The 25,090-nt window shown below is 41.9% G+C and overlaps 1 protein-coding gene across 1 annotated transcript in view; it reads left to right on the top strand.

Annotated features, from left to right (window-relative positions):
• LOC126240282 (transformation/transcription domain-associated protein) overlaps positions 1 to 25,090 on the top strand; it is a 491,514-nt gene that overhangs the window by 375,911 nt on the left and 90,513 nt on the right. Inside the window, exon 57 of the mRNA XM_049947913.1 lies at positions 3,844 to 3,901. Coding sequence (XP_049803870.1) covers positions 3,844 to 3,901 — 58 coding nt within the window. The remainder of the gene's footprint in view (positions 1 to 3,843; positions 3,902 to 25,090) is intronic.

Below are 25,090 nucleotides of genomic sequence, written 5' to 3'. Positions count from 1 at the left end.
AAATATCCCTAACTTTTGCACTCTAACTATATTTTACTTGCTTTTCCAGTTATCTCGTAATATGAGTAGTAGTAGTAGTAGTAGTAGTAGTAGTAGTAGGCTTATTGTTGTTGTTGTCATCATCTTCAGTCAAAAGACTGGTTTGATGCAGCTCTCTATGCTAGTCTATCCTGTGCAACCCTCTTCATATCTGAGAAATTACAGCAACCTACATCTCTCTGAATGTGCCTACTGTATTCATTCTTTATCTCCCTCTCCAATTTTTACCTCACATGCCCCCCCCCCCCCCCCCCCCAGCACTACATTGGTGATCTCTTGGTGCCTCAGAATGTGTCCTACCAGCCAATCCCTTCTTTTGGTCAGGTTGTATCACAAATTTATCTTCTCCCAATTCTGTTCAGTACCTCCTTGTTAGTTACATGGTCTACCCATCTAATCTTCAGCATTGTTCTGTAACACCACATTTGAAAACTTCTATTCTCTTCTTGTCTAAACTATTTATCGTCCATGTTTCACATCGATACATGGCTATACTCCATACAAATACTTTCAGAAAAATCCTAAGGGCCCAGGTTTGATTCCCTGTTGGCTCGGAGATTTTCTCGCTCAGGGACTGGGTGTTGTTGCCCTAATCATCATTATTTCATCCCCATTGATGTGCAAGTTGCTGAAGTGGCGTCAAATCGAAAGACTTGAACCTGGCGAACTGTCTACCCGACGGAAGGCCCTAGTCACATGGCATTTTTATTTACTTTCAGAAAAGGCATCCTGACAAATCTGTTCTTGATGTTAACAGATTTCTCTTCAGAACACTTTCCTTGCCATTGCCAGTCTACTTTTATATCCTCTCTACTTCAACAGTCATCAGTTGTTCTGCTTCCAAAGTAGGAAAACTCGTTTACTACTTTAAGGTGTCTCATTCCCTAATCTGGTTCCCTCAGTATCATGTGATTTAATTCGACTACATTCCATTATCATCATTTTGCTTTTGTTGATGTTCATCTTATATCCTCCTTTCACAATCCTGTCCATTCTGTTCAACTGCTCTTCCAAGTCTTTTGCTGGCTCTGACAAAATTACAATGTCATCGCAAACCTCAAGGCTTTTATTTCTTCCCCCTGGACTTTAATTCCTACTCCAAATTTTTCTTTTGTTTCCTTTACTGTTGCTCAATATATAGAGTGAATAACATCAGGAATAGGCTACAACCCTGTCTCATTCCTTTATCAACCACTGCTTCCCTTTCGTGCCACTTGACACTTAACAACTTCCATGTGGTTTCTGTACAAATTGTAAATAGCCTTTTGTTACCTGTATTTTACCCCTGCCACCTTTAGAATTTCAGAGAGTATTCCAGTCAACATTTTCAAAAGCTTTCTCTAAATCTACAAACGCTATAAATCTTGGGTTGCCTTTCCCTAACCTATCTTCTGTGAAAAGTCGTAGGGTCAGTATTGCCTTGCGTGTTTCTACATTTCTGCGGAATCCAAACTGATCTTCCCCTAGGTCAGTTTCTACCAGTTTTTCCATTTTTCTGTAAAGTATTTGTGTTATTATTTTGCAGCTATGACTTATTAAACTGATAGTTCAGTTATTTTCACACCTGTTGTCACCTGCTTTCTTTGGAGTTGGGTTATCAAATTCGTCTTGAAGTGTCTGATGTCTTATACATCTTGCCCACCAGGTGGAAGAGTTTTGTCATAGCTGGCTCTCCCAAGGCTATCAGTAGCTTTACTGCCAGGGTCTTGTTTTGACTTAAGTCTTTCAGTGCTTTGTCACGTTTTTCATCCAGTATTATATATCCCTTCTCATCTTCCTCTATGTCCCCTTCCATTTCCATAATATTGCCCTCAAGTACATCACCATTGTATAGACCCTGTATATACTCTTTCCACATTTCTGCTTTCCCTTCTTTGCTTAGGACTGGTTTTTTATCTGAGCTCTTGATATTCATATAGGTGGTTCTCTTTTTTCCAAAGATCTCTTCAATTTTCCTGTAGGCAGTATCTGTCGTACCCCTTGTGATATACACTTCAACATCCTTACATTTGTCCTCTAGCCATTCCTGCCTAGCCATTTTGCACTGTCATTATCTCTCTCTCTCTCTCTCTCTCTCTCTCTTACTCCTTTTCGCCTGCTTCATTCATTGCTGATTAAATGTCGTATCTCTTCTGTTACTCAAGGATTTCTACTAGCCCTCTGGTGCCTTCACTATTTCGTCTCTCAAAGCTACCCATTCTTCTTCTACTATATTTCTTTCCTCCATTCTTGTCAGTCGTTCCCTAACGCTCTCTCTGAAATTCTCTACAACCTCTGGTTCTTTCAGTTTGCCCAAGTCCCACCTTCTTAAAATGTCACCTTTTTGCAGTTTCTTAAGTTTTAATCTACAGTTCATAATCAATAAATTGTAGTCAGAGTCCACATCGGCCCCTGGAAATGTCTTACAATTTAAAACCTGGATCTCTGTATAACTATTATATAATCAATCTGAAACCTTTAGGTGTCTCCAGGTCTATTTCACGTATACCGTATTTACTCGAATCTAAGCCACACTCTTTTTCCGGTTTTTGTAATCCAGAAAACAGCCTGCGGCTTAGAATCGAGTGCAAAGTAAGTGGAAGTTCTGAGAAATGTTGGTAGGTGCCGCCACAACTAACTTCTGCCGTCGAATATATGTAGCACTACTTAGGCATGCTTTGCAGGCACAAAGATAATTACTGGCGCCAAAACCTCTGCGTCAGTAAATAAATTAAAGAGGCATTTCAATGTACTACGAAAATCCGACTGGCAAGACTGTTTGGGATGTTTGTCAATGTGGCCAACTCTATGTCCTGAATTTTTTCCTACCTGTGAGAAGAGGTAGTTGCTAATAGGAACTTTTATGAATTGTGAATCACATGCAGTATTCTCTCACCATAAGAATAATACGAATATAAACATTTTTCCATGTATTCTTTCGTGTTTGCTGCTATCTCATTTAAATCCTGTGTGCCTAATAAACTACGAAACTAGAGTGAGACAACAGCAAATGTGGAAGAATATACATATCATGTCATGTTTATATTTGTATTATTCTTATGCCTGATAGTGATACAGTCAGAAATGAAGCATGGCAATTGACTAGATTTTTAAATTTAAGATGACTCTAATTTCTGTGCAGAATGTAATATACTAAAGAGCCGACAGGCCGTAAACACTCAGAATGCGACAAACAAACGCATGACACAGTACAGTAATGCATTTTCAGCTTAGAGTGACGTAAACACCTATAAGAAAGAGAACGGCACTTATCAGATCAAAGAAAAATAAGCAATCAATTCAAACCAGACAAAGCATGTGAAAAAGGAATGGTACCCATATAAATGCGGACAGAGTGCCTGACACATAGCAATGGCTACCTGGTAAAGCTTAACTGCTAAGCTTAAGACTCGAACCAAACTACTGTAGTTGTATCGTCATTCATTCGACCTAAATTGTGTCTCATATTACAATGGACCAACTTTGTTTCGCTTTGGAGGTGCGGCCTAGAATCATTATTTTGTTACTTAATTAACTTGCTGTGTGTTTTTAATTATTGAGACATGGGCACTAACGAGTGTACTGCAGAACAACATAATCTAAAAGAAAACAACAAATGATTTTTGTAACATTTTAACGTGTGTGTTTGTACCTAGATGCAATAGATGTTTCACATGTTGATATATTTGTAATGTTTAATGATTTAGAGTAGTTCGGTACTCTAATTAAGTATTAATAAAGCCTTGATGAATATATTCGTCAGGTCAGAGATCTTCAAATAAAAAAGATTATTTTGTTATTTGCTTCTTTTCTTTTGCTTGTCAGGCTTCCACCTCTGATGCTGGTAATACTGCTGTGGGCAGCCCAACACCAGGTGTTGCAGGTAAGGAGCATCCTTTTACGATCCACAGGTAAATATATGAATCCATATAGTTGGACTATTCATTTTCTCACTTACCATACATATTGACGATCTGCTGTAAGAAATCACAACAGTACAAGGTGGGACCAAGGAAAATAAAAGTATTCTTGATGATACTAGAAGTCATAATTGTAATAAGTGAACAGAGCATATCAAAACAGAGAAGAAAGAATGCAGTTTGAATGCAATTTGGTGATCACTTTCGGAAATAACCAAGAATGTAAGATATGGAATATAATGAGCATCTACATAATTTACAATGCATGTTGGAGGGTGCTTTGCTAGTCATTCTCTCTCACGTTCCACTCGCAAATTGAATGAGGGACGGTATCGGTATGAGCTCCAGTTTCCCTTATTTTTTTCCTTACTCAAGTTTGGAGACAGTAGAGCCCTTCTACAGGCTGTCACAAATGCTGATTCTCTAAACTTTCTCAATACCAGGTCATGAAAAGCTCTTGCTCTTCGCTCCTAGGATTCTCATTAAATTTTGGGCAAACCATTTTCATAAAACTCTCATATTGCTCCATTTCCACATACTCATATTGTTAAAATTGACTGCTAACACATCTAGCAACGTGCCTCTGAATTGCTTCAATGTCGACCCAAAATCCGATCAAATGGGGGTTTCAATACTTGAGCAGTATTGAGGAGTGAATCACACATGCTTCCTGAACATGGTGTCTTTTATAGATGTGCTGCACATTCACAAAACTAAGAGTAAACTGTTTTAGTCCCAGTATATGCCTTCTCTACGACTAACCTTATGTTCTCACTACATTTCATGCTGTTTTGTAACTGGATAGCTAAATAGCTGACACATGAGACTGAGTGGAGTAACATACCATTAACATTGTATTAAGGCAGCAAAGAAATATATCTCCTACTCATCCAATTTAACTTACATTCATTCACCTTTGAAGCAGTCTTGCTATTCATTGCACCAAAAAGAAATTCTGTCCAAGTCATCCCTAATCCTCCTACACCCACCCAGTGACATCAGTTTTCTGTACACAACAGCTTTGCGGGCGAATAGTTTCAGGTAGCTGCCTATGTTTTCTGGCAGATGTACGTGGAGGACAGGAGTACTCCTGTGACACTTCGATGTGGCACTTCCGAAGTTACATTCAGCTACTAGTGTCCTTAGTTCTCTCGGTATAAAAGTTTTCGAGCCACTCGTATATTTGAGAACCTATTCTGTGTGCTCAGACCTTTGTTAATATTCTGTAGCGTGGTACCCCATTGAACACTTTCTGGAAATCTAGAGATACAGAATCTTGCCATTGGTCTGCACTCACCATTTGTAGGATATCATATGTGAAAAGTGTGGACTAGTTTCTAAATCCTTTTGGAATTGTGGAAAGATCTTCTCTCTCTAGGGAACTCATTGTATTTGTGCTGAGGGTGTGCTCAAGGATCGTATAGCAGACCAGCATTTAAGATATTGGTATATAATTGTGCACGTTTCTTCTATTTCTCTCTTCTTCTGTATGGGATTAACCTGCACCTTTGACAGTCACATAGGACCATTCATTATGCAAGGGGTCCACATTGAATGTGAGCTAAGGTGTGCCAATGCCACACAGTACTACTTGAAACTGACTTGGAAATTGATGAAGGGGTGTAGTTTTGTTTGCTTCAAGGTGGTTCAGCTATTTAGTGCAAGTATTGAAAGTGCAGTTTGTTTTTCTGTTGTTAATGTGTTTCTTTCCAAGTTGCATCACTTGGCGGTGTTGCTGTAGTGGAAAGAAGCAATACTGTGGTGAGCACTGTGGCTATGCATGGAATAGTTTGTGATTTGCATTTGTGTTGTCAAGGAATGTAGAGGATCGAAATTTATTGTGATTAGGTACGATGATAATGAGCAAACACTGTAGACATTGGGAGAGTTTGAGAAGATTGTTTCATTGTGGTCTCAAAGATTTGAAAGCACAACCACGGAGCAGCATATCATCTCTGATAAACTAACCAAGGGTCTTGCAAAGTGTAAGTTGTAATACTATTTGGTAGGTGCGTTATAACCCAAATAATTATTAGATTGGCATTAGCTAAGCATCAGTGCATGTGATACTATATGAATGACAATGACAAAAACATAGGCTTGATGGGTTCCTCATATTTTAACACTCATTCAAGGGGAGGAGAGTGTGACATTTTCACTGCAGATGTCACACTCTCCTCCCCTTGAATGAGTGTTGGATGAGAGTTTTTCTGCCGTCTAATCACTGTGACCCCCCATGAACCATGGACCTTGCCGTTGGTGGGGAGGCTTGCGTGCCTCAGCGATACAGATAGCTGTACTGTAGGTACAACCACAATGGAGGGGTATCTGTTGAGAGGACAGACAAACGTGTGGTCCCTGAAGAGGGGCAGCAGCCTTTTCAGTAGTTGCAAGGGTAACAGTCTGGATGATTGACTGATCTGGCCTTGTAACAATAACCAAAACGGCCTTGCTGTGCTGGTACTGCGAACGGCTGAAAGCAAGGGGAAACTACGGCCGTAATTTCTCCCGAGGGCGTGCAGCTTTACTGTATGATTAAATGGTGATGGCGTCCTCTTGGGTAAAATATTCCGGAGGTAAAATAGTCCCCCATTCGGATCTCCGGGCGGGGACTACTCAAGAGGATGTCATTATCAGGAGAAAGAAAACTGGCGTTCTACGGATCGGAGTGTGGAATGTCAGATCCCTTAATCGGGCAGGTAGTTTAGAAAATTTAAAAAGGGAAATGGATAGGTTAAAGTTAGATATAGTGGGAATTAGTGAAGTTCGGTGGCAGGAGGAACAAGACTTCTGGTCAGGTGACTACAGGGTTATAAACACAAAATCAAATAGGGGTAATGCAGGAGTAGGTTTAATAATGAATAGGAAAATAGGAATGCGGGTAAGCTAATACAAACAGCATAGTGAACGCATTATTGTGGCCAAGATAGATACGAAGCCCACACCTACTACAGTAGTACAAGTTTATATGCCAACAAGCTCTGCAGATGATGAAGAATTTGAAGAAATGTATGATGAAATGAAAGAAATTATTCAGATAGTGAAGGGAGATGAAAATTTAATAGTCATGGGTGACTGGAATTAGAGTGTAGGAAAAGGGAGAGAAGGAAACGTAGTAGGTGGATATGGATTGGGGCTAAGAAATGAAAGAGGAAGCCGCCTGGTAGAATTTTGCACAGAGCACAACTTAATCATAGCTAACACTTGGTTTAAGAATCGTGAAAGAAGGTTGTATACATGGAAGAATCCTGGAGATACTAAAAGGTATCAGATAGATTATATAATGGTAAGACAGAGATTTAGGAACCAGCTTCTAAATTTTAAGACATTTCCAGGGGCAGATGTGGACTCTGACCACAATCTATTAGTTATGACCTGTAGATTAAAAGTGAAGAAACTGCAAAAAGGTGGGAATTTAAGGAGATGGGACCAGGATAAACTGACTAAACCAGAGGTTGTACAGAGTTTCAGGGAGAGCATAAGGGAACAATTGTCACAAATGGGGGAAAGAAATACATTAGAAGAAGAATGGGTAGCTTTGAGGGATGAAGTAGTGAAGGCGAAGGCAGCAGAGAATCAAGTAGGTAAAAAGACGAGGGCTAGTAGAAATCCTTGGGTAACAGAAGAAATATTGAATTTAATTGATGAAAGGAGAAAATAAAAAAACGCAATAAATGAAGCAGGCAAAAAGGAATACAAACGTCTCAAAAATGAGATCGACAGGAAGTGCAAAATGGCTAAGCAGGGATGGCTAGAGGACATATGTAAGGATGTAGAGGCTTATCTCCCTAGAGGTAAGATAGACACTGCCTACAGGAAAATTAGAGAGACCTTTGGAGATAAGAGAACCACTTGTATGAACATAAAGAGCTCAGATGGAAACCCAGTTCTAAGCAAAGAAGGGAAAGCAGAAAGGTGGAAGGAGTATATAGAGGGTCTATACAAGGGCGATGCACTTGAGGGCAATATTATGGAAATGGAAGAGGATGTAGATAAAGATGAAATGGGAGATGTGATACTGCGTGAAGAGTTTGATAGAGCACTGAAAGACCTGAGTCGAAACAAGGCCCCCGGAGTAGACAACATTCCATTGGAACTACTGACGGCCTTGGGAGAGCCAGTCCTGACAAAACTCTACCATCTGGTGAGCAAGATGTATGAAACAGGCGAAATACCCTCAGACTTCAAGAAGAATATAATAATTCCAATCCCAAAGAAAGCAGGTGTTGACAGATGTGAGAATTACCGAACAATCAGTTTAATAAGCAACAGCTGAACAATACTAACACGAATTCTTTACAGACGAATGGAAAAACTAGTAGAAGCCGACCTCGGGGAAGATCAGTTTGGATTTCGTAGAAATACTGGAACACGTGAGGCAATACTGACCTTACGACTTATCTTAGAAGAAAGATTAAGGAAAGGCAAACCTACGTTTCTAGCATTTGTAGACTTAGAGAAAGCTTTTGACAATGTTGACTGGAATACTCTTTCAAATTCTAAAGGTGGCAGGTGTAAAATACAGGGAGCGAAAGGCTATTTACAATTTGTACAGAAACCAGATGACAGTTATAAGAGTCGAGGGGCATGAAAGGGAAGCAGTGGTTGGGAAAGGAGTGAGACAGGGTTGTAGCCTCTCCCCGATGTTATTCAATCTGTATATTGAGCAAGCAGTAAAGGAAACAAAAGAAAAATTCGGAGTAGGTATTAAAATCCATGGAGAAGAAATAAAAACTTTGAGGTTCGCCGATGACATTATAATTCTGTCGGAGACAGCAAAGGACTTGGAAGAGCAGTTGAATGGAATGGACAGTGTCTTGAGAGGAGTATATAAGAAGAACATCAACAAAAGCAAAATGAGGATAATGGAATGTAGTAGAATTAAGTCAGGTGATACTGAGGGAATTAGATTAGGAAATGAGATACTTAAAGTAGTAAAAGAGTTTTGCTATTTGGGGGGCAAAATAACTGATGATCGTCGAAGTAGAGAGGATATAAAATGTAGACTGGCAATGGCAAGGAAAGCGTTTCTGAAGAAGAGAAATTTGCTAACATCGAGTATAGATTTAAGTGTCAGGAAGTCGTTTCGGAAAGTATTTTTATGGAGTGTAGCCGTGTATGGAAGTGAAACAGGGACGATAACTAGTTTGGACAAGAAGAGAATAGAAGCTTTCGAAATGTAGTGCTACAGAAGAATGCTGAAGATTAGATGGGTAGATCACATAACTAATGAGGAAGTATTGAATAGGATTGGGGAGAAGAGAGGTTTGTGGCACAACTTGACCAGAAGAAGGGATTGGTTGGTAGGACATGTTCTGAGGCATCAAGGGATCACCAATTTAGTATTGGAGGGCAGCGTGGAGGGTAAAAATCGTAGAGGGAGGCCAAGAGATGAATACACTAAGCAGATTCAGAAGGATGTAGGTTGCAGTAGGTACTGGGAGATGAAGAACATTGCACAGGATAGAGTAGCATGGAGAGCTGCATCAAACCAGTCTCAGGACTGAAGACCACAACAACAACAACAACAACAATCACTGTGAATCAATGTTGGGTTCACCCTTACAGTCCATAATGAAAAAAAGAAGTGAAAAATGGAAACACACAGATTTTTCTCCACCAAGGAAGACAAAGATGAAGTCCTTCTCTGGGAAGGTTATACTGTCTCTCTTTTGTGATGAGTGGGAAATGATGTTAACCAACTATTAGGCTGAGGAGAGATTGTGAAACATATGTGACTCCTGCATAACAATGTGCCTGCTCGCAGTGCTCAAGAGATGAAATCTTACCTCATCCATATTATTTGCCGGAAATAACACACAGTATTTCTCACTCTTCCGAAAACTGAAGGAACATTGTGTGGATAGCATTCCACCAGTGGTGACAAGGCAGTTGCAGCTGTGGAAAACTTTTTTCACAGTCAAAAACTTTATCCAGAGTCAAACTGAAGTCATTTAGGCTGTGTCCTACGTAAGCATCAGAAGTGACTGACAGCGAGGGATTCCTGGATACGCAACACTCCAGCTAAAAGCAGCCGCATTGGGTGAAAAGTTTGTGTCTCCTGCATGTGAGCGACAATCACCCGCTACAAGATGGCTATGTAGAGCCAACCAGCTATTTCAACAAAACGGCACCCTAAACTGTAGAATACTGTAGCTCAAGAGTAAATGAACAAAATTAGCTTTACAATGGTAAATAAAGCAAAAAGGAATGCTGTGCATGAAATTTCCGAAGAGAGGAATCTTCATTGAGAATTTCATAATTTTTATCATCAACTATGAAGATCACCAGACAAATTTTTCAAATAAACGTAAATGAGCAGAGTAGCGTTCAACTTTCTCATCAGTAAATTGAAGATGAATGTTTTTTACATGATCAAGAACTTTTAATGCGGAAGAATGACTAACTACCTTAAATACAAAGAATGCAGATAGTGTCATGGAGTTATCTGTGGTGTAAAGTAGCGTACTCGATTGACAAGGGTGGTTGATTAACGGACATGGGTTCGGTTCTCGGCTGTTTCTTAAATTTTAACTGACTCAGCTGCAATTCTGTATACTAAGTTTTATGTACACTGATTACACTGCATTGCCAAGTATATTTGTAAGTTCTTGTCAAAGTACTTGATCTATAAGTGTGTATATACCTATCTCAGTATATCACACACATTAAATTCGTAATAAAATACAATCAGTAACCATGAAATTTTACTGATACTCGATTGTTGCGAATGTAATTCATCAGCAGTAAATATTAAGGCCAAGTCTAAGTAAAGCGTACACGATTTTTGAGAACAAAGTCAAACATTTCGTGAAATTATTTGTCTAAACTATGAAATAAGGAGTACTAGAGAAACATTTGATGTTTCTCAGTTGTATTCTTATTGGCACCTCATTTGCCATGCTAACATCTTCTTTTCTCAACAATTCTAACTTTAGTACTTGATTCGAAGGAAGCCTTTTTACTTTTAAATATTGCACCAATGTATCTTTTTATATGCAAAATAGCTAGGCCTTGAACAGATAAACATTTTGACACTTCATTTACATAGCTTGCAGCAGTTTTTTGTGGAATATTTCGATTTTTCCTCTGCTCGGTGATTATGTTTTACTCAATTATCCTGATTACTTTGAGGCAATTAAATATTTTCAAGCAAAACTAGACCTCATGCTGATCACTTCGATACGCTATTTGCCTGTTTCTCTCTTTGTTTGACTATGAAAATTCTGACAAAACCTCACTGTGTAATTTGTAGGGAGTCTTGTTTTTGCTCTGCTCACATGTTCGACAAAAATGTATCGAGTGTTAATCACACGATAAAATGGTCCTTTCTGTGTGTTGTCATTCCCAAAGAATGTCGTTTCGATGTCTTGAAACGTTTATGAGATACGACGATTTTTATGACCATTTTATTCCCGGTGCACAGGAAAGGATGCGGGTGCGCCGCGAGTGACCCTTCCATGGATATAACAACCAATATTGCAAGAATGAAAAGAGATATCATTCTGCTCCCAACTTTAAATACAATTTAGATATTAGATAGACTGGTTACATTTCATAAATAATAATGTATGGCCTAAAATGAACTATACAGAAAGTCTGGGCAATGTGATTTTACCTCTACAAACTCTTAAAAAATTTTGTACAGCCATGTACTCAGTTTTGTGCACCACAGTGTGACATTCACCTGCTTTATTTCTTTGTTGATAGTCCTTGGCTTCGACATACAGTACTTTTATACTGGCTGAAAAATGGGGGATGGAAGTTCAACAATGACTACTGTATTTAATGTAGCTGCAATTGCACAGCTGTGTTTCACATTTCTTTACTTTCACTGTTCACAAACCCCCAATAGTGCACAATTATATGGCCTGTTCACTATTGTTAAATGTTGATAAGCCTCATTAATAGTTTGCAGACAAAATCAGCTAACTGCTACAATGGTTTACTGTTGAACAGCTATGAGCAGTGTTGTGGATTGGCAAGAGAGCCAACCCAGGAATACTAGAGGAAGCCGAAAGGCCCACGTTTTAGCTCACGCAGGCTGGCATGAGCTCTGGAACAGGACAAGGAAATTAGAACTTAGAAAAAATGGACATAGCTGGTGGAATACTTAACTTTAATCGATTAATGGTGAACGTCGGTCTTGCCGTTACATGATTCACAATATTAATAGCAACTGATAATGGCGCCTTGCTAGATCGTAGCAAATGACGTAGCTGAAGTCTATGCTAACTATCGTCTCGGCAACTGAGAGCTTATTTTGTCAGTGAACCATCGCTAGCAAAGTCGGTTGTACAACTGGAGCGAGTGCTAGGAAGTCTCTCTAGACCTGCCGTGTGGCGGCGCTCGGTCTGCAATCACTGACAGTGGCGACACGCGGTTCCGACGTATACTAACGGACCGCGGCCGATTTAAAGGCTACCACCTAGTGTGGTGTCTGGTGGTGACACCACATTCCTCCCCCGCAAATTGGCGAACGGTTGTGGCATAAGGCTTCCGCCCGCCATGGGGAGGACCCCATGTTGACGTATGCGACGAGGTGGGGAGCCTAACAACAGTCGAGGCTGTGCCACCTGCACCCTGCCATTCGGTCTGCAGGGAGCTAGGAAACGCCTAAAACCTGCTCCAGGGTGCACACCAACATGCGGTGTATGCGCCCACAGAGAGACAGGAGGGGCTGAATGGTTGACCTCCATCGGGCCGGGGCACCCGACGGGCGAAGACGACATATGGTCCGGAGCGGGCAAGAGTTCGATGTCTGAGGACAACTGGTCACGGGAAGCGATCGGCGGCGCCTGACCCAGGGAGGCGCCTGGCGGTTGCAGCGACGCGTCCACTGCGGGCGTCGCCGGCGGGAGAACAGGCGGCGGCGGCGGCGGCACGTCGCCATGGGGCAAAATGGAAGGCAGCGTCGGTAACACCTGGGGCTGAGGCGAGCCAGTAGATGGGTCCCCAGGGCACTGACCGGACGGCACCGTAGCCGAAAGCAGACGGCAAGAAGCAGATCCCATGCGACGACAAAGGCGCAGCTGGTTGAGATGCTGGCGCACCTCACCAGAGGCCCCCAAAACCAGAAACATAGTGCGTCCGAGGCAGAGAAGAATGCGCCCTTCGAGCCAACGACGTGAACCTCGGTAGTGACGATAGTAGACAACGTCGCGTGGAGCAAAAGCAGGTGTCTGCCGCTGCACAGGAACCTGATGCGGCGGATGTAGCAAAGACATCAAGGTTCGATGATGACGACCGTGGAGCAACTCAGACGGCGAGCGACCATCTCGGGGCTGAGAGCGATACGAGGACAAAAAGAGCAACAACGCGTCCTCCCGAGAATGCGACTCTTTTAACTTCAACATCTGTGACTTGAAAGTCCTGACCAATCGTTCAGTGGCATCGTTGGACTGTGGCGAAAATGGTGCGGACATCAGATGTTGAATACCATTGGCCTTGCAGAAGGACTGAAATTCTGCGGACATGAATTGTGGGCCATTGTCGGAAACAATAGTCTTTGGAATACCTTCAATGCAAAAAATAGCAGATAACACTTGGATGGTGGCAGATGAAGTCGTGGAAGACATCCGGACAACAAAAGGAAAATTACTGAATGAATCGACCACAACCAACCATCGAGCATTCCAGAATGGACCAGCAAAATCTATGTGTAATCGTTGCCAAGGTGAAGTGGCTTTTGGCCATCCAAAGAATTTCTGCGGTGGGGCTGATTGTTGTTCGGCACACACCATGCAAGAAAAGCACATATTCGTAATCGCGGCATCGATTCCGAACCAGTTACAGTGCTGACGAGCAAGTTGTTTCGTTCTCACTATACCCCAATGTCCTTGGTGGAGAAGCTGTAAGACAGAGGACTGTAACGAACGTGCGACCACAACCCTGGACTGATCATTATCAGAACGCAACAGCAAAACACCACGTCAAACAAAAAGTCTCTCCTTGTGAGCAAAAAATCGGCGAACCAACGGATCCTCGATCCGTGACTTTGACAAGGGTCATTGCGTGGCAACAAAACGCAGAACGGTAGCCAGGACAGGGTCGGCAGCTGTGGCTGTAGCTACACGACGAAAATCAATCGGAAACGATTCGACCACGACATCGGTTTCCGCATCAATGAACATGCAAGCAAGTTCGGAGGAATCGAATGCCCTATCCTCAGCAACAGGCAAACGGGACAACGCATCGGCGTTTCCGTGCTTAGCAGTGGACCGATACAAGATATCGTAGCGGTACTGCGAGAGGAAAATAGACCAGCGAATGAATTTCTGCGCCGTACGTGGAGGCACAGGCTTGTTCGGATGAAAAAGCGATGTCAAAGGTTTGTGGTCAGTGATGATGGTAAAGTGACGACCATACAAGAAATCATGAAACTTTGTAACACCAAATACGAGAGCTAATGCTTCTTTCTCGATCTGTGAATAATTTCTTTGCGCAGACGAGAGCAATTTGGACGCAAAGGCAATAGGGCGATCATGCGATCCATATTTGTGCGCAAGCACAGCACCGATCCCGAAATCCGATGCATCTACCATCAACAAAAGGGGTTTCTGGGGATCGAATGGCGTAAGGCAAGTATTGGAAAGCAACGCCGATTTCAACTGGCGAAAGGCGCGTTCACATTCCGTTGTCCAGACGAACGGAACACCATTACGGCGTAAGCGATGAAGCGGAGCTGAAATGGAAGAGGCATGGCACACATATTTATGGTGAAAGTTGATTTTTCCCAGCATACTCTGTAGCTGCTTCAAATTCTGCGGCGAAGGCAAGTCTTGTATGGCACGGAGGTGCTCGGGACTGGGATGTATGCCTTGGGCATTGATTACATGTCCCAGGTAGGGCAAGTCACGAGCAAAAAACACACATTTGTCCTTCCGCAAACGAAGACTATTTTGTCGCAAGACCTGAAATAATGTTCTGAGATTGGCTAAATGTTCTTCTTCCGTCTTTCCAGAGATCACAGTATCGTCCAGATAGTTTGCTGCAGTAGGGACCAACGCACAAACAGTTTGTAGATACTGCTGAAACAATGCAGGGGCGGATGCACACCCAAATGGCAGTCGTTTGAATCGATACAAACCAAGATGCGTGTTAACCACCAAAACGCTCTGGGAATCTTCGTCCACCAGTATTTGCAAGTACGCATCTGCTAGGTCCAACTTCGAAAAATATTTACCCGGGCACAGTTTGTCAAAAAGATCTTCCGGGCGGGGTAAAGGAAAAGTTGCAATCACTAGTTGTGGATTCACTGTTGCCTTGAAGTCCACACAAAGTCTCAATTTTCCGGAAGGTTTTGGCAAGATTACTAAGGGTGATGCCCAGAGAGAAGCCTGCACGCGTTCAATCACACCTTGTGATTCCAAATCGTGTAATGTTTTTGCGACTTCATCACGCAATGCGTGGGGAACGTTGCGCGCTCTGAAAAATTTCGGTTGCGCGTTTACTTTCAGTTCCAAACATGCTTTATAGTTCTTAGCGCAACCAAGGCCCGGTGCAAAAATGTCTGCAAATTCTTCTCATAGACGAGAAACACTGTCTGAAGTCACAGTCTGGTTCACTGATAGTACCTGATTTACTATAGACAAGTTAAACAACTGAAATAAATCGAAACCAAACAAGTTCACTGCAGAAGAAGAACGAAGGACGTAAAATGACAAAAGGTTTGTTTGTCTCTTGTATGTTGCAAGACGGCTGCACTGTCCTAACACAGGGATTTCTTGACCGGAATAACTACTTAACTTAACATTTGCGGCACGCAACGGAGGTGTGCTCAGCTGTTTGTACGTGTCGTGATTGATCAGTGAAACTGCAGCCCCGGTATCGAGCTGGAATGGTATCACTTTGCTGTTAATGTCCAAATCTACAAAAAGTTTATTGTCCTGCTGACGACAAGAGCGACTGTCTCGTGCAATGTGAACTGACACTAGTACAGAATCACTTGTGACGTGACGGGATTTCCGGTGATTTCGACGCACACTATTTGTGGGACGAACACAGTCACTGTTAGAGAGAGTGGCACTGAGCGGAGTGGAATGAACTACATGAATTTCCATGGGCGTAGTTTCACGAGCCTGAGTATCCTTGGTTTGAATTTGGCGCGAAGCAAAGGGCCTGGAATGGTTGTGAGTGTCCGATCTGAGCTTTTTCTGGCAAACACTCTGAACATGTCCTTTTTTATTACAGAAAAAGTAAATAGCTTGGCGTGATGGGCAATTCTCACGTGAATGTCTAGTAGCACACCGCGGGCATGAGTTTAGCACTGCATTTGCTTGCCTGCGTGGCACACGTGGCTGAGAGCCTGGCGGCATCTGCGCAGCTGGGCGCGAGGACTGTTTACTGTTCCGTGCAGCTCGCCCGGCGGGCCGGTTAACCTGACACACGGGTGGCGAAGTGTAGTGGTTAATAAAAAAAAAGTAAAATAAGAAGAGCAGAAAAGAAAAAGGTTGAAAATTGTGGGAAGAAATCGTGAATAAAAAGGGGGTTTTAAAATCGTAAATGACCGTGAAAAAAGGGAAAGAATGAAAAGCAAATCGGACTTTGTATTACAGAAAAGCTATTGTTGGGGTGGTCCTTGTGGCGTTTTTGAGCAAAAGTTAAACCAATTTCCACTACAAAAAGTATTGAAAAAGAACAGAGAATAACAAAATATAACTGACAGGGGGAAATGACGTAGATAAGAGTTCATCCTTTACCAGGTTAACTTGTCTTCTTTCGTGCGGCGTCCAGGTCTTCAAAAATCTCCTTCATTTCTGCGTGAAAAGTCTGCTCCGAAATCTTGCAATCGTCCAGGAATCACTAATTTATACCAATTAAAATCATCTTGATACTGTATGCAATTTAATTTACTTTGCTACTTCCATCCTCCGAATTACTTAACAAACTTCCACAATATGTCTACACATTAAAATCAGATCAAGACTAGCTAATAAGTATTTTTTTTTTTACGTCTTCATCAGATCACGTCTGCCTTAAGCTTCGGCTGTCAAGAGACAATCAAGAAACGGATAGAAAACAAAAAAAAAGAGTTACAATTTTAGTATTTGCACTGCCGTCGAGCGCTTATACCGCTGCGACGGGATATTTTTTATCTGAGGGGAAAATGTGTTTTAGACAGGTACGTGCCGAGTAAAACTGTGAGGGATGGGAAAAACGCACCGTGGTACAACAACAAAGTTAGGAAACTACTGCGAAAGCAAAGAGAGCTTCACTCCAAGTTTAAACGCAGCCAAAACCTCTCAGACAAACAGAAGCTAAATGATGTCAAAGTTAGCTTAAGGAGGGCTATGCATGAAGCGTTCAGTGAATTCGAAAGTAAAATTCTATGTACCGACTTGACAGAAAATCCTAGGAAGTTCTGGTCTTACGTTAAATCAGTAAGTGGCTCGAAACAGCATATCCAGACACTCCGGGATGATGATGGCATTGAAACAGAGGATGACACGCGTAAAGCTGAAATACTAAACACCTTTTTCCAAAGCTGTTTCACAGAGGAAGACCGCACTGCAGTCCCTTCTCTAAATCCTCGCACAAACGAAAAAATGGCTGACATCGAAATAAGTGTCCAAGGAATAGAAAAGCAACTGGAATCACTCAACAGAGGAAAGTCCACTGGACCTGACGGGATACCAATTCGATTCTACACAGAGTAAGCGAAAGAACTTGCCCACCTTCTAATAGCCGTGTACCGCAAGTCTCTAGAGGAACGGAGGGTTCCAAATGATTGGAAAAGAGCACAGGTAGTCCCAGTCTTCAAGAAGGGTCGTCGAGCAGATGCGCAAAACTGTAGACCTATATCTCTGACGTCGATCTGTTGTAGAATTGTAGAACATGTTCTTTGCTCGAGTATCATGTCGTTTTTGGAAACCCAGAATCTACTATGTAGGAATCGACATGGATTCCGGAAACAGCGATCGTGTGAGACCCAACTCGCTTTATTTGTTCATGAGACCCAGAAAATATTAGATACAGGCTCCCAGGTAGATGCTATTTTTCTTGACTTCCGGAAGGCGTTAGATACAGTTCCGCACTGTCGCCTGATAAACAAAGTAAGGGCCTACGGAATATCAGACCAGCTGTGTGGCTGGATTGAAGAGTTTTTAGCAAACAGAACACAGCATGTTGTTATCAATGGTGAGACGTCTACAGACGTTAAAGTAACCTCTGGCGTGCCACAGGGGAGTGTTACGGGACCATTGCTTTTCACAATATATGTAAATGACGTAGTAGATAGTGTCGGAAGTTCCATGCGGCTTTTCGCGGATGATGCTGTAGTATACAGAGAAGTTGCAGCATTAGAAAATTGTAGCGAAATGCAGGAAGATCTGCAGCGGATAGGCACTTGGTGCAGGGAGTGGCAACTGTCCCTTAACATAGACAAATGTAATGTATTGCGAATACAGAGAAAGAAGAATCCTTTATTGTATGATTATATGATAGCGGAACAAACACTGGTAGCAGTTACTTCTGTAAAACATCTGGGAGTATGCGTGCGGAACGATTTGAAGTGGAATGATCATATAAAATTAATTGTTGGTAAGGCGGGTACCAGGTTGAGATTCATTGGGAGAGTGCTTAGAAAATGTAGTCCATCAACAAAGGAGGTGGCTTACAAAACACTCGTTCGACCTATACTTGAGTATTGCTCATCAGTGTGGGATCTGTACCTGATCGGGTTGACGGAGGAGATAGAGAAAATCCAAAGAAGAGCAGTGTGTTTCGTCACAGGGTTATTTGGTAACCGTGATAGCGTTACGGAGATGTTTAATAAACTCAAGTGGCAGACTCTGGAAGAGAGGCGCTTTGCATGGCGGTGTAGCTTGCTGTCCAGGTTTCGAGAGGGTGCGTTTCTGGATGAGGTATCGAATATATTGATTCCTCCTACTTATACCTCCCGAGGAGATCACGAGTGTAAAATTAGAGAGACTCAAGCGTGTACGGAGGCTTTCAGGCAGTCGTTCTTCCCGCGAACCATACGAGACTGGAACAGGAAAGGGAGGTAATGACAGTGGCACGTAAAGTGCCCTCCGCCACACACCGTTGGGTGGCTTGCGGAGTATAAATGTAGATGTAGATGAGAGTAGCGCGGCGAAATTCAAAGTCCCGCTACAGAAGTTTCAAATGATTCATGAGCAAAGTCAGGTGTGTCCTGCCGATCCAATATATCACTTGTTGAAGGGAGGGATTGACTAGTTTCCCTTATACGAACATCAGAAACATTCTATGCAATTGCATCACGTACCATAGTATCTGAATAAGGGAGTCCACATTGACACTCAAAAGCACAATCCCTAGTAAGGCCTTGCAAAGTTGCAACCCACTCCCGATTAGTTTGACCTGCCGTACGTTTTGTACGAAAGAAGGTATACCTTTTTGCAACTACATTGACTGATTCTTTGAAATATGTATCTAATGCAGACAAAATCACTCGGTACGTTTGTACCCCGACGGAGGAAAGGAGAAAAGGCTGCCGCTCATTACCTTGAATTCTGTAGGCGGTGAGATGGAATCCAAATTGGCGTGACTACTCCGTCCAGCTTTCCAGTACAGCATGAAAAGGTCGAAAAGTTGATGCAACAGCGTGTTGTGGCTGCGGTAGCGGTGGAGCGGCGGCTGCCGCATTGTTTTGCATTGCACGGTGACCCTGGAGATTGTGGCGAAACCATTACACAAGTAAATCAGGGCAATATCGATACGAACGCGGATTGGCCTCTTCGCCAAATGTTGTGGATTGGCAGGAGAGCCAACCTAGGAATACTAGAGGAAGCCGAAAGGCACGCGTTTTAGCTCACGCAGGCTGGCGTGAGGTCTGGAACAGGACAAGGAAATTAGAACTTAGAAAAAATCGACGTAGCTGGTGGAATACTTAACTTTAATCGATTAATGGTGAACGTCGGTCTTGCCGTTACATGATTCACAATATTAATAGCAACTGATAATGGCGCCTTGCTAGGTCGTAGCAAATGACGTAGCTGAAGGCTATGCTAACTATCGTCTCGGCAACTGAGAGCGTATTTTGTCAGTGAACCATTGCTAGCGACGTCGGTTGTACAACTGAGGCGAGTGCTAGGAAGTCTCTCTAGACCTGCCGTGTGGCGGCGCTCGGTCTGCAATCACTGATAGTGGCGACACGCGGGTCCGACGTATACTAACGGACCGCGGCCGATTTAAAGGCTACCACCTAGCAAGTGTGGTGTCTGGCGGTGACACCACAAGCAGTTAAAACCTAATCACACAGTTCGCAGTTCTTGCAGAATAATACGGTATGTGTGACACAGTTTTTCAAATAAATTAAACAAACATTGCCATTAATTGTTCTAACACGCAGCCTATTTGTGCTACACTTATTCCACTGTTAAGTTGGATGGATTGTTGTTAATCTAACCAATATATGTTTCACGTCTGAAAATATCCTCACAATAATAGGCACTGAAACTATATATTGTTTAATGTTTAACTTACAGAAATGACAATTAAAATAAATAAATGTCAGGCTGAATTATTTGTTCAAATAATGAAATTAATGGATGTAATTATACAAACAATACTTTTGACAAATCAGTAATTATTTTGGAATTAATGAAGGGCTGGCTTCGTTAATATGTTTTCGAATAGAGCCAAATAAATACTTTAAGAATCCTAGTAATTCCTCTTCCAGATGTTTATAATTAGTAAAATATTTATATTTGTTTATAAGTTAACAATAGAATCTAAGTAACAAAACTAAGAGGGCGGTTCAATAAGTAATGCAACACATTTTTTTCCTGAAACAGGGGTTGTTTTATTCAGCATTGAAATACACCAGGTTATTCCCCAATCTTTTAGCTACACAACACTATCTCCATTCAATGCTACGGCCTTATGCCACCTTGAAATGAGGGCCTGTATGCTTGCACGGTACCATTCCACTGGTCGATGTCGGAGCCAACGTCGTATTGCATCAATAACTTCTTGATCATCCGCGTAGTGCCTCCCACGGATTGCGTCCTTCATTGGGCCAAACATGTGGAAATCCGACGGTGCGAGATCGGGGCTGTAGGGTGCATGAGGAAGAACAGTCCACTGAAGTTTTGTGAGCTCCTCTCGGGTGCGAAGACTTGTGTGAGGTCTTGCGTTGTCATGAAGAAGGAGAAGTTCATTCTGATTTTTGTGCCTACGAACACGCTGAAGTCGTTTCTTCAATTTCTGAAGAGTAGCACAATACATTTCAGAGTTGATCGTTTGACCATGGGGAAGGACATCGAACAGAATAACCCCTTCAGCGTCCCAGAAGACTGTAACCATGACTTTACCGGCTGAGGGTATGGCTTTAAACTTTTTCTTGGTAGGGGAGTGGGTGTGGCGCCACTCCATTGATTGCCGTTTTGTTTCAGGTTCGAAGTGATGAACCCATGTTTCATCGCCTGTAACAATCTTTGACAAGAAATTGTCACCCTCAGCCACATGACGAGCAAGTAGTTCCGCACAGATGGTTCTCCTTTGCTCTTTATGGTGTTCGGTTAGACAACGAGGGACCCAGCGGGAACAAACCTTTGAATATCCCAACTGGTGAACAATTGTGACAGCACTACCAACAGAGATGTCAAGTTGAGCACTGAGTTGTTTGATGGTGATCCGTCGATCATCTTGAACGAGTGTGTTCGCACGCTCCGCCATTGCAGGAGTCACAGCTGTGCACGGCCGGCCCGCACGCGGGAGATCAGACAGTCTTGCTTGACCTTGCGGCGATGATGACACACGCTTTGCCCAACGACTCACCGTGCTTTTGTCCACTGCCAGATCACCGTAGACATTCTGCAAGCGCCTATGAATATCTGAGATGCCCTGGTTTTCCACCAAAACAAACTCGATCACTGCCCGTTGTTTGCAACGCACATCCATTACAGACGCCATTTTAACAGCTCCATACAGCTCTGCCACCTGTCGGAAGTCAATGAAACTATACGAGACGAAGCGGGAATGTTTGAAAATATTCCACAAAAAATTTCCGGTTTTTTCAACCAAAATTGGCCGAGAAAAAAAATGTGTTGCATTACTTATTGAACTGCCCTCGTATTACTGATTTCTCCTATAATGATCTGTTGCAGAAGATATTAACTAGGAATGGTGAAAATAAATTAAGAAATTAATTATGTACACAAAACTAAGCACAAAATTAGACCTAGCGCTATATTCTTTTAGACTGAGGGCCAACCTTTCTCTTTTATGGAAATGCAGATTATACTCATGCATGTTAATTGTAATTAGGCAGAAATAAAAATAAAATGAATTTAAGGAGGCAGATGGCAAAACAAGATAGGAAGTAAAGAGATATCAACTTCCAGAAATTCTGGGAACATCCCCCAGGCTGTGGCTAAGCCATGTCTCTGCATATCCTTTCTTTCGGGAGTGCTAGTTCTGCAAGGTTCGCAGGAGAGCTTCTGTAAAGTTTGGAAGGTAGGAGACGAGATACTGGCAGAAGTAAAGCTGTGAGTACCGGGCGTGAGTCGTGCTTCGGTAGCTCAGATGGTAGAGCACTTGCCCGTGAAAGGCAAAGGTCCCGAGTTCGAGTCTCGGTCGGGCGCACAGTTTTAATCTGCCAGGAAGTTTCAGATATCAACTTGTTTCGTGACATTACCTCCTCATTGGATTGTCCAGATAGGTATTGGAAATAGCTAAGTGGGCAATTCAGTGACCACAAGTGACCCCAGAAAGTGGGTTTAATATTTTACACACAAAATAATATTACATAAGAAATCTCCTTATCAAAAGCTACAGTATGTATGTTTTTCAAATTTCGGATTTTATGAACTAGCCATATGAAAATCCCAATACAAAATATTTACACATAGTGTATTGTACAAAGGCACAAAACATCCACAAATTATATTTTTAATAAAAATAGGCATCTTCATCATAAGTTATGTCCTTTTTGGATGAACAAAGATTACATTCGAAGATACATATCACGTTATACAAGTTCTGCCTTGCTTCAAAGAATAAATGATCGTGGGTTGCAAAAAGTTAAATTGTGCTATGCCATGCAGTTCATTTTCAGACAGAAAATTTCAATTTTTTAAGTTTTAGTATTTTGCACAAGCACTTTCACTCTTTTAATGAGCTGTAACACATTTTCTCACCAAGTCGTCCACACCTTCAACAGATCTAAGTGGCAGTTAGTAAAGAAATGCATTTCTTTACTAACTGCACTGCTATCAGTTCCCTTGGAGGTTGTTCTCCTCGGCTGCAGTACATGAAAAAATTAGACAAAGCACCTACTATAGTACACTCACTCTTACTTCTAAGTGTAAGGGAAAAATGTTTCACGCTAATGGCAAATAATAGTCATTACTTCATAAATAAATACATTACACCGTTCTCATAACATCACAATAATTAGCACTAAAATTGACTACAGTACAGAAGTAAGTAAGTACTAGGAAAAATTTAAAATCAAGTGCACAGTGCACTACAAAACATTACTCTAGGTCATAACTCTGTCACAAACTGGTTATACTTGAAAAATTTGGGTTTCTTTTCCATTTGCAAAATCACTAAAATGCCAAGTCCTGTTTCAAAATTCACAAGCCACACTTAAAAGTGAAAGACGTGGCTGATCATGTGATGGATAGAGTATTAAGTGGCCGTACCTCTCAGGGATTTGGCACACTTAGAATTACAATTACATCACAAAACACTGACAACAGTGAAAATTCACGATATCTATCAAAATACAGTATTCCAGATCTACATGCACGTGAGGTATGAGCAGTGAAGTTCCAGGCGAGCTCGCTGTACTGCGTGCCGGAACACAGTCATGATTTTTCATGTTTTATTATTAATGCTGGTGACTCCTTGTCACTACTTTCATTCAAAGCATCATCCTCTGTGCCATCAAGCGCATTAGACATACAGTATTTTTTAAATGCGTGACAAACCGTTTCAGTTGGGAAACATTTCCAAGATTGACTAATGCACATGCACACTTGAGACAAGCTTGCACACTTAACATGTCCTGTAGGCGTTAATTGCCTATCTTTTTTCTTTAGGCACTGTGTATACATACTGTATTTTTCTGCTTGTCCATAAAAGGTTTGTTTAAACAAACATCTAACGGATGCAGAATGGACGTCATCTATTCTGAAATTACAAGCTTTTCCAACCCCCCCCCCCCTCCAGCGCAGCGCCACAGCTGGTGTACAGGCAGTGAGCTGCGTACGAATCTTAACACAAGCATACGTGGTGAACCAGCCAATTTCGTTAGCACATACAATAACATCTTTAGGGGACACTTCAGGCTTCGTTAAAGTTTTTCGTGTGAAATGAATGGTGGCAGTTTATGGCCATTGGCTGTACAAGCCAGCATGAATTTCCGGTGCACAGTTTGATGTTGTAGCACTGAAATGCAATGAGTTCTTCCCCATATTTTTCAGGCCCAATTGCGGCTCCCTTTAAAATCCTGGATTTTCTGACATGCTCTTACCTGAATTATTTCTGCAGTTACAGGTAAGCACTGTCGCTGCTTCCTCAAAAAATTGTTCACTACGACTTCCAACTCATAGTAGAAGCCACGTTTTGGTCCATAAAATACTTTTCTATTGCTGGAACAAGCTGAAAGTTGTCACTTTTACTGTCTCCATGTCTTACCGAAGTTCAAAAGCAGACTGAAACAAACGTTTTTGCAAGCACTGCTCTCATTAGCAGGAGTTGTCAAGTTTCTTCAAAATGTCCGTTTTGATGGTGTATGTGTAAAGTTTTTTTAAATTGCTATGAATATTTGAAAATTTTCTAAATTCGCCCGTTATAAAAAAGACCTTAACATTCATTACTCGAAACTTAACACAACGGCTTCTGTGGCGGCTTCTAGTGGCAAAAAGCAGCAATAAAGGACGCAAGCACTTACGGTGGCAACTAGCGGCATTTTTCAGAACTACTTAGGCTTTATACCCAAATGTAAACTGCAGGCGGTGTTTTTGAATTCTGAAAAGTGGAAAAAAGTGCTGCTTGCATTCAGGCTGCAAAAGCCACTATTGTATTGTTTTCAGTATTTAATATTCCTAATGCTAAATGCCGGTTTTGCCCCAATGTGAATTACGTTAAATTGAATATAAACTTGCTTTGCACTTATGGAATAATTTTCGGGCCTTGAAATTCCTTCCATTAAATGC

Source organism: Schistocerca nitens, chromosome 1 (genome assembly GCF_023898315.1).
Source record: "Schistocerca nitens isolate TAMUIC-IGC-003100 chromosome 1, iqSchNite1.1, whole genome shotgun sequence".
Lineage (NCBI taxonomy): Eukaryota > Metazoa > Arthropoda > Insecta > Orthoptera > Acrididae > Schistocerca > Schistocerca nitens.
The sequence above is the reverse complement of the archived record's forward strand: the minus strand, read 5'-3'. Positions and strand labels throughout refer to the sequence as shown.